Source organism: Rousettus aegyptiacus, unplaced genomic scaffold, assembly GCF_014176215.1.
Source record: "Rousettus aegyptiacus isolate mRouAeg1 unplaced genomic scaffold, mRouAeg1.p scaffold_m13_p_18, whole genome shotgun sequence".
Classification (NCBI taxonomy): domain Eukaryota; kingdom Metazoa; phylum Chordata; class Mammalia; order Chiroptera; family Pteropodidae; genus Rousettus; species Rousettus aegyptiacus.
In genome coordinates, this window is record NW_023416293.1 from 1 (window position 1) to 10,847 (window position 10,847).

A 10,847-nucleotide genomic window follows, 5' to 3' on the forward strand; every position below is an offset into this window, starting at 1 on the left:
CCAGCTTACTATCCACCCAGCAGACATAGTAGATTTCTTCCAACAGAATCAGGATCATGCTGACTCCTCCCTCTCCACACAGTCTTCCCATTTCACTAAGGATAAAGCCAAGATTCTTTCCTATGGCCAGAGAAGGCCAGCATGATCTGGTTTCTGCGGGCTCTTCACCCCCAAAGCCTATCACATGTCCCTACCTATGGATTTTCCAGCCACATGGATCTTGACATTCCAGTATTTCATCCAGCTGTCAGTACTTCCTGTTCTGCCTTGAAGACTCTCTTTTCAGACCCTGGTATATCATCATCCCAATCTCTGCTCCAATGTTACCTCTTTCGAGAAGCTACACTTGGCAGTCCTATCCAAAAAGCAGCCCTGCACTTGCACCCCTGGCCTGCTTTACTTCCTCCACGCTGTTACTGATTTGAAACCTTGTTATTCTTTCTCTCATTACATCCCCCTGCTCACAGGTCCCAGGAGAGCAGAGACACTGCCTGTCCCGTCCACCACTGTATCCCCAATGGATAAAGCAGTTCCTGGCACATTGTGGTGTTTAGGAAACATCTGTTGAATGAATGAATGAATGAATGAATGAGATTAGAGTCATGTTCTAAAGTCAAGGGATAATAACATTTGTTTTCCACATAGATTACCTTCCACCACAGGCTCAGCCTGTTACATTTCTGTTCTCCTCCAATGCTTTACAGCTCTCTTTGTCATCTATATTTCTGAGAAAAATGACTAAGAGATTTCAAGTTCCTTCATGCTGAGAGAATAGTCTGGGAGATACTTCAGGAGCAAGGTTACAAAACTCTGAGTGTGACAGGATAACTGAAGGATATAATTTACATAAACCTGAGAAAAAATGGATCAGATAAAATTATTCATAGTTTTATAGCTCCCATAATAAAAACAGAACAATGCAAATAAGACCTTTTTTGCACAAATCTTCACCATATTTACCTTCAGTGCTTTAATCAAGTTTTCCAAAGAGTTGTTTATTGAAAATACCTTGTGCATTGTAAAAATTTGGAAAAATAAAGAGTTATAAGGAAAATGATCATGTGTCAAGAAAGCTCTATATATGTAACACAAAAAATATCTATCATTTAAAATGTGAATATTAGACAAATCACATGGTCAACTGTTTTACCTAACTATAATTTGTCGCAGGCTTTATAATATTAATTTATTATTTAGCTGGCTATAGATAAATGAGTTGTTGGAACTATTCTATAAAATATGGATTTATTTTCTCTATTAAAGATGGATTTTTTTACTTACTATGCCTACAGTGAGAAAAAAATTTCTCAAAACCAGTATATTGTGTACTTCAATGACCGAGTTCATTTTTCACCTATAGCATAACATGTGCTAGAAGAGATTTCTCTCAAAAGTGAAAAACAACGCTACATGCTGTAATCAGTGAATACGAAAGACTGGAAATTGTGGGGCGAATGTAATTCCTGTTGTATAAACTAATAAGACAGTACTATGGTTAGCAAATCCAGCTAGACTCCGTTAAGATCCATAAACGAAGTCAGGCGTTTGAAGCAAATTATGACAGCATTAAACTACATGCGGATGAGTACACATTACAGGGGAGAACACTGAAGGCTCTGTTTTCTCTCCGAGTCTGTTGCACTGTCTTTAGGAACCTCCTCTCATCTGAACTACCCAAGTCTCCTTGCTCTAGACTGAGGCATGGAAGCCATGTGGAGGTGGGTTTCTCCTCTTTAGGGAAAATAAAGCAGCACTTTTTGGCCCAATGCTATACCCGACAGTCTCCAGGAGAGATGGCCGTTTGCCAGGGTGGGCAGATGGTCACTCACTGCTGCCTCCGTGGCCTTGGCCCACTGGCTCTCAGTCTGATTTGGGCTGTGGCAGCTGAGGACAGGTGTGTGCAGTGTGGTGTGCTCTCTGGCTTCTTTGGGCAGACAGCAGCGCCCCTGGAGAGCACCAGGTGTGCCCTAAAGCGCAGAGGTCCAAGGTGAGAGCCAGTTCATGCCCCAGGGGCAGCTCTGCGCCCAGGAAGAAGGGAGGAGATTGGTCAGTGCTATTCCTGAGGTCCTTGAGTGGGCGGGTCTGAGAGGCCACCTTCCTGTCTGGGAGCCCCTGAGAAGGAATGAGAGTCAGTAATGACTCTTAGACAGGCTTTCCCTCCTTTCTCCTACCCCTTCCTCCATTCCCAGTGGGAGTGGGAGCCAAATGAACTTGAGGACTCCCAAACAGAGCAGGCATTTAACAGAAGACATGTGTACCCTGGTCCCTTGTTGGGTTTCCTTTCTTAGTCGGCTGTTTGTTTGCTTTTCCCCCACCTTTAGGTTCCACCTTGTTTTTAGAAACTTCTCAAGTAATATATCACATATTTCTAATTTTACAATGCACAGGATATCTTAAAAAACACCTCTTTGGAAAACTCGATTAATGAAGTGAAGGTCAATACGGTGCAAATTTGTGACAAAAAAGTCTCATTTGTATTGTACTGTTTTTGTTATGGGAGCTATAAAAACATGAATCATTCTATTTGTTAGTCGTTTTGTTTTGTTCTATTGCCGACTCTTTGTTCTTATCATTATTTTAAACGTTTCTCCAGTAACGTACCACACATTTCTCTATTTAATCTGAAATACAGTCTGCTAACCTATGGTCTACACCAAAATTACTCCTACCTCATCAAGACTCCGCTCTCCAGGGATAATCTTAGGCGACAGTAGGCTATGTTTCTGTAGCTCTCTCCAGGCATTTCTATACATTGATGTACCTAGATAAATATAGAGTTTGAATTGGTTCTCTTTTTTGAAACAAAATAGAAGCAAATCATACATATTTTTTGCTTCTTGCTTTTTAAATAATTAAGTCTGAGATGCTCCTACAGGACACACAGCTATTTATTCCATTAATGCACAAAGAGTATAATGGACCATCACAACGTTTTTACAAATATCCAAACATTTACAAATAAACACTTGCCAATGACTAACTTGCCCTGTAAATTTATTTCAAACCATAAACTTCATGGAGGATAAAATTTTGCTGTTCTTACTAGAAGAAGATTAATGTGTCTTGGCGAAGTACAATTTAAGTAGCATTGTCCCCTGCCAGGTGCCAGAGAAGGTGGAGTGAAGGACGGATTAAGCTCTGAAGTGGAGAAGAGTCTCCTGACAGAGAAGGATTAATTATTATGGAGACTGGTCAGGAAAATGGCAATGTTTCTATCCTTCCCAAAAGCCCAGGCTTACCTCGGGGGACGTTCTAGCCATGGGCTTGAGACCCTGCTAACTCATTGGCTTTGCGTAAATCAAGCTTCCCATGCCTGTTTGATCATCTGTTACTTACCCTAGCAGTTTTCCACTTATCAAGTACAATACATGCTTTGAAGAAATATGAGTTCTCACACAAGTTTGAAATTTGGGGATAGGAAACCGAAGAAATGATTCTTGACGTCCCTTTCATTGAAGATGATGGCAAATGCCAGTAGGAATTAATGGGGAAGAAATGTCTCAGTTCTCATTTATCCCAGAAGGGAGAAATGCTTCATGGTTACAGGCAGACCCTGAAAGCATCTGGCGGGCTGGCCAAGCTGAAACATACAGCACTTTTAGCTCCAGACCTAACTGAGGATTCTGTGGAGGAACTGGCACCTGGGGTTATCAGTAAATTCTCGGTACTGTAAGAAATGTCACAGACTCAGCCCTAAGGGAATCTGACTATCGGCACAGGTCTGTCCAGACAGACCCCAGTAAAAATGCCTTCACTTTCTGATATATGTTATCAGTAATATTATGTCATCATTCCCAAACCACTGGAGAGAATGCTTTCTGCCTCACTTTATATTTCAAAACGGCAGAACGTCACTGAGGTACTTCTGCATTCACCTCTTAGACGGACAAAAATTCCAAAGTGCCGTGACATACTCAGTTGGCGATGCCGAGGGAGAGCCATTCCTTGGCATGATCGCTGGGAATGCAAAATGGCAGCATCTAACATCATTTGCATAACCATCTAGTCTTTCACCCAGTATCCCTTTTAAGGAAAATTAATGCTAAAGATTCACTGGTAAGAAATTAAGAAAAGATGAATGTGCTATAGGACTCAAACGGCAGAAGACTGGAAAGTCGCTCAGCAAGCACCACTTGATTCGATTATGGGACATTCGCCCCATGGATGTACCTACCCCTGAATCAGAATTAGGAACCACGAGTTCATTGACCTCCCATCCATCACACATTATCCAGCTGTTATTAATCAGTATTCTTCTAAATGTTTTACATGGATTATTTAACTTAATCATCATTAAAACCTCATTGATCAAGAACTATTATTGTCCTTATACAATGGAAGAAACTGAAACACAGGAAGGTTAGATGACTTGCTAAACAATATATCCAGTTAGGAAGTACCAGAGACAGTATTTTAAATCTGGCCCTCTGGCTGATAGGACCATGCCCTTAACTGCTAAACTAGACAGCATCTAACATCAGTTCAATAAATTAATGAATACTTGCCATCAGCATCTTTCATTTCACACTTGGACTTAAAAAAGAGGGACTCTATTGAATTTTTCACCTTGGGAGCCTGCCTGACTCTATGGCGAGGGGATTTAGCCCCTGAAAAGGGATGCTCTGAGCCCGAGAAAGGCAGCCAAGTACTGATCCCTTTCTGGAATTCAACCCTTTGGGTTCTCAAAGACCCTCAGAAGTATTTACTGGTGACTGCCAGAAATGTGGTCTGGAACTCCGCTGCAGGAATATTTCTTTCCCCAGTTTTCTGTCATTCATTAATTCATAAAACATTGGCTAAGCATATCTAATGCAATGGACACTTGTGATACACAGATGAATAAGACCAGATCCCAACCTTATGTGAGTTTACAGGCTAGTGAACCATAAGCCCTACTTATGGACACACATTCTACTTGTTCGACCATTTTCTTGACTCAGTTACAAATGAGAAAATAGACTAGATGTTATCTGAACTGATCGACTCTGTGCCTGGGTTCATGATGCCACCTCATCAGAAGGTTGAAGCTGGTTTCAGGTTTAGACGCACCCCTCAAAGGGCTGTTTTCACAGTCTAGTCTGTATCTGCAGTGATGCCTCTTTACAGCTCTTTGCTTGACTGCCACAGGGTCTGCCCACTGGGAAGTACCTGCCCACTTTTCAAAACTACCTTTTCTTCTCCCAGCCCTTGTCCCATTGGGACAGGTGACACTCTAGCACAGGCTTTTCCTCCTTAGAGCACGTGGCGCTGCCATGCTCTCCTGCATCTTCCCTCTCCCTGGGCAGTGGATGAGACTACCTGCATCAATCCCATCTCCTTTCCTTGTAATATATCTCTCCCATCCACAGATTGTTTCTGTTACTGTCTTCCAATCGCCCCTTGTTTGTCTGTTGATGCTATTACTCTAGCACCTGAACACCAAACGGTGTCTGCCACATGGCACTTCCACGGAAGGATCACCTTGCAGCCACGTGGGGATGTGTGAGTTAAAATGAAGCCAAGAAAGGCACCGTTTTTAATTCTACTTTGCCACGACCTAAGCTTATGTTGAAGAGTTTAATATCACTTTCACATTCTTTTTATATTTTTTCTTCCTTTTCTTGCTGTTGTTGTTGTTTCTAGATTTCTCCCTGGAAATTTAACTGACAGTGTGTCACTTTCCTCTCTCCCAGCTGTATTAGCTTTCAGGTCTCCGGGCTGAGGCTCACTTGCTAGTTTCTCGCCCATATTTCTAACCTGTGAAGCACCTCTATTACCTGCTTTTCCTCACAGTGCTTTTGCTATGCCTTTCATTTCAGCCTGATCTGCACATTTAATTAGGGAGTCTGGGTCCTTCCATTTTAAAGAGGACATTAAGTAAGAGCAGTCGTCAGCAATGCCAGGTAAATAATAGAAACTACGAAGGAAGGAGTTGTACTGCAACAGCTCTCTGCAAAATAAGGGGTGTGCGAGGGTAAATGAAGATGTGGAAGATGTGATAAAACAGCAAGGAATATGACCTTACTAAAGCAAATGCCCCCCAGATTTGTCAGGCCGTTCTGCACATTTGTCGGGGCAGCACCTACTAGTACAATATCAGAAGCAGAAATGCAAAGAGAGGGTGATTGAGGTGGAGAAGTGAGACGTCAGTTCCAGAGTGAGCCTAGGCAGACGCAGCCTCAAACATGAATGATTTTCGCAGTTTAATCTCTAGGAATAAACTCTCCATCAGACTTGGGTCAGATTTCTGGGAAACAGACTCTGAGATGAAATTGAACTAGGGAGCTCCCTCGGAAACAACAGCTGTGAGGGAGGGAAGGAAACGGGATCAGGCAGAAGGAGTTAGACTGTCATGTGGTTTCAGCTAGGATGTCAGCTGATCTCCGTGGGGTTTCCTTGAGCTGAGTGTGGCTGCAGAGAGCTGTGCTTTGAGCAAGGGGGAGAGCGTTTACATCCCCACATGGGCCGGGTATCGTCCTTACTCTGGCTGCCTCTAGGGAGGGAGGATAAACTTGGGCGACACCGCTCTCTTCTGAAGGAGGCGATTCCAGGCAAAGGACCTGACTGAATCATCACAGACAACTTTCCCAGCAGCTGGGAGAGAGCGCTTGAGTCCCAAAGGGGTCTGGGTGGTACAACACACCATCTGCCAACACATCTCATAAGACCGTGCAAATGCTCAGTGCCGTGTAGCATCACGGAACGATCCGTATCTAGCTAGAAGCTTTCCTCTTTTGTCTTCTGTGACTCAGCTGTCTGTTGCTGTCAGTCTGTGATCGGGGTGCTGGTCCAACACCCCTTCCCCTGCCTCACCCCCCACCTTGGTAGCGTATGCACCTCACACTCCAGCTCACGCCAGCCCCCATGCTTCCTCTTCATTTCCAGGTCAAAATCACATATCAGGGCCCCTTGCCGAGGTGCCAAGGGGAAGGGCCGGCTCCTGCCTCATCATGAGGACACTCAGCTGCACAGGTAAGTGACTGACAAGCCACTTTGGGGCCCACAAACCTGCCACTTCTCCAATGCCCCACACAGGCTGGTTCACGGGACATTGCTATCCTATTATGGACCTCATAGACCTAATTAACACAGGCTACAGGACTAAAAGTTCCCTTCCGTCCTTCTGAAAACGTGAAGTAATGAGTGTAGGAAGGTCACACGATTTCTGCCTTTCTGCCTTGCAGGATGGCTCACAGGCCCTCTCCCCTTGGAACCACATTCATTCCTACTGGGAACTGACGGCATCGTTCTCTTCAGTCATATTTCCATTAGTTCTAATTAAGTCCCCACACTACATCACTACATGCTTCTCAAACCGGGGGATGCACAACCCCAATTCTCTGAAGGGAGAATGAAAAACAGTCTCCGATATATCTTTGTGGAACAACCTACTTTATTACAAGGTTAAGGGAAAACCGAGAGGTTTAGCAAGAACCACCCCTCCTCCACAAACATGGAGGAAGAGAGGAGCAGGGATGGGGAGAAGGGCCCCAGGGAAAAGAGTCCAGTCTCACGTTGCACCCAGGTAGGGGCTAAGGAGTGGATCTGCAGCGAGGGCGACCTCTTCTAATGTCCTCCAGAGGGCTCTGGGCGTGCTCCGAGCTGAACAGTCCGGTGCTTCTGAAGGCCACAGAGATGTCCGCTACCATCCTGATGTGAATCCTGTGCAGAGAACTCAGGGCCAGTCTGCACACCTCATCGTCCAGTGGACCAAGTCCTTCACACGCAGCGTGTCCTCCTTGCACGGCTCCCACCTGCAGCTCTTTGCGTCCAGCCTCTGGCCGATTCCCGCACCTTTTCACCAGCCTCCTTGAAGCTCAGCAGTTTTGAGTTCAGCCTTTAAAATGCAGGGAGATGGGCCTGGGCCCCCCAAAGTCTTTGTCTGCAGCCCTGCCTTGCTGTCGGGAGTCTCTGATCACGGCTGCACTTTGTTCTTTCTCCCGCAGCAGAGGTGCCTGGCCCAAAAGCGGCAGAATGCTCTGGCCACTCGCCGAATGCCCCGTCTCCGGCCCGAGGAAGAGGTTGGGGTCTCAACCTCAGGCTGCCTCTCAGGGGCTCTGCTTTGGCCGCTGGTGTGGGAAGTGGAGACAGTGCTCCGAGGGCCAGGCTGGGGGGAAGGGCTGGAGGTCCCCGACTCCGGTTGGGGCACAGGACTGGTGGCCCCACACTCTGGTGCAGTGAAGGCAGTGCTGGTCTCTGCCTCCAGCTGGGGTGCGGGACTGGTGGTCCCTGACGCTGGTCCTGCTGAGGGAGCGCTGGTCCCCAACTCGGGCGTGGGTGCGGGAATGGCGGCGCTCCAGTCCGCGCTGGCTGCTGGACTGGCCGGCTCCTGGATCTCCCAGCCGGATGGCCGGACGCTGTGGCTCACGTGAGAACTGGCAAGGGAGGACTCCGTGCCGGGGAAGGGCCTGACGAGGATGGTGCGGCCCTTCCCCTTGGGCGCTTTGTGGCTCAGTATCAGGTACGTGGCCATCGTTCGGTCATATTTGTTCTCGCGAAGAGACTCCTCAATCTTCTCTTGCTCTATCCCCAAGTTTCTCATCTCCTGGGTCACCTGGGGGTTTATCCCCTCGCATGGCGGCTCCTCATAGGGTCTCAGTTCCTCCTGCCCCGCATTCGTCCACGTGTGGCGCATGAGCTCCTCGAGTGTTCCTCGGTGGCAGGGGTCCACGGTGAGACACTTCCCTATGAGGGCCGCCAGATCTGAGGAGATGAAGAACGGCAGGCGGTACTGCCCTTTTATGATCTTTCTCCCTAGTTCTCGCCAGTTTTCTGAAAAGAATGGCAGCCTTCCGCACACCATCTTGAATAGGATGACCCCCAGGCTCCAAACGTCCACTCCGGGACCGTCGTAGCTTCGTCCCAGGAGAATCTCTGGGGCGACGTAATGGAGGCTGCCACAGAAAGTGGTCAGCTTCCGGCCAACGTACTCGTTACTGAGCCCAAAGTCCGCCAGTTTGACGTTCCGGTCGGCATCCAGCAGGATGTTGCGTGGCTTCAGGTCCCTGTGGACGATGCCCCTCTGGTGGCAATAGTGGACCGCTGACATCAGCTGCCGGAAGACGCGTCGGGCCTCGTGCTCTGTCAGGCCACCGCAGTCCCGAAGGTAGTCGGACAGGTTCCCTCCATCCACGTGCTCCATGATAATGAAGAGTGTGTTCTCGGTGTCAATCACCTCGAAGAGTTGTACGATATTGGGGTGGTTCAGGCTTTTCATGGACTGCACCTCTCGGTAAGGTCTATAGGACCCGTGCCGATCAATGACCTTCACAGCCACCTCTATCCCGGTCGGAACGTGCCGGGCCAACTTCACCTTGGCGAAGGTTCCCTCGCCAATGGTGTGCAGGAGCTCGTAGCACACAACGGGGGGCTGCTCCTCACTAGGGGTGGCTGTAAGGTCATGGAGCATGGTGACGCCCTGTCTACACTCACTCTCAATAACAACTACCGATGCAAACTATGCTAGGAACTATACTGACTCTACTGACTATGCTGATGCTAACTGCTGACTATGCTCACTACGCTAAAAACAACACTAACTCTGCTATGCTAACTGATACGAATACAATGATAACTGTGCTTACTAACTGTGCTAATAAATGATACAGATAAACAATGATACAAATAAACAATGATAACTATACTAACGATACTAATACTAACTCTAACAATACTAACGGTACTAACTAAAAAAATGTTTAAAGAAATAAAATAAGAAAAAAAACAGGAAATAAAATATATGAGAAAATAATAAAATAATGAGGAGAAAAATGAAGAAAGAAAAAAGAACAAAGAGAAATAAGGAAAATAAGGAAAAGGAGAATAATAAAAAAGAAAACCAAGAAAAAGGAATAAAGACAAAGGAAAAATAAGCAAAACAACAACAAAAAGGAGAACGCAAGCTAACTAGTCCAGTCCAACAGGTCACCACAGATCAGCTTCCTGGGCTCTACGGACAAAATCCTCAGGCCGACCGGGGCCTTATATAGGGAATTTTGTAATTCCATCACAATGGTGCATTATTGGGTCAGAGCAAGACACGAACCAGTCACGGTTCGAGATAAATCACAGTGCTTTTCTCACTTCCTGGTCTCAAGACCCCTTTACACTTCAAAGACAAACCAACAAACCCAAAGAACTTTTCATTTATGTGAGAAAAATTGATATTAACTTTATTAAAAATTAAAAAATGTAGGATGCTTCAGTGACCTTTTCATTTATAATTTGAAAATCTGTAATCGGTTTTGTCTTCTTCAAGACCTTAGGGTGTCTACATATAAAATATTCCATTCCTTTTTCTTAAAAATGATGCTACGACTTAACTGTTCTCACAATATTAGAGTAAATGTTGTGTTCACAAGAGAAGTTATATTATTAACATCTCTACAGCCGAGAGGGGGTGGCTTTCATGATCCTTTGGCCAATAAGAGTATGAGCAGATGGCTCATCAGAAACTGTGGAGACCGGAGGCACTAGGTTGATGTATTCAAAGTGTTGAGGGACAAAAGCGGTTCACTAAAAATCCTACATCGGGCAAAAGTACCTGACGATGGGGGAGACCTGAAGACATTCCCACATAAACCAATGCTGAGAGATCTTGACCGCTATGCCTGCCCTGCCGGTGGGAACCGAAGGACACTGGGCAGAGGCTCGACGCCTTGAGGAGAAAGAACAATCTCTGCTAATACTCCACACGGACAGTGGTATAAGAGCTAGTACTGCTGTGACTTTGGAGCTCGACTTCTTGTTTTCTACTTGATTTCAGAGACTAATATACTAATATACGTGAGTTTGTTTTTGGACAGAGTATAAAGATGTACACAGAGTATAAAGATGTATGTACTTTTGTGACATCAACAGCAGGCTGG

The 10,847-nt window shown here is 45.9% G+C and overlaps 1 protein-coding gene across 1 annotated transcript; it reads right to left on the reverse strand.

Moving 5' to 3' along the window:
- Window positions 1–6,726: 6,726 nt before the first annotated feature.
- LOC107511311 (serine/threonine-protein kinase MARK2-like) lies at window positions 6,727–9,676 on the reverse strand. The gene has a single exon (XM_036235357.1). The coding sequence runs from the start codon at window positions 9,386–9,388 to the stop codon at window positions 7,895–7,897; it is 1,494 nt and encodes a 497-aa protein (XP_036091250.1). The 5' UTR covers window positions 9,389–9,676; the 3' UTR covers window positions 6,727–7,894.
- Window positions 9,677–10,847: the final 1,171 nt, after the last annotated feature.

Bases quoted from the DNA above. Each gene is read 5' to 3' on its own strand.
- LOC107511311 (XM_036235357.1), bottom strand. From the start codon at position 9,388: ATGCTCCATGACCTTACAGCCACCCCTAGTGAGGAGCAGCCCCCCGTT.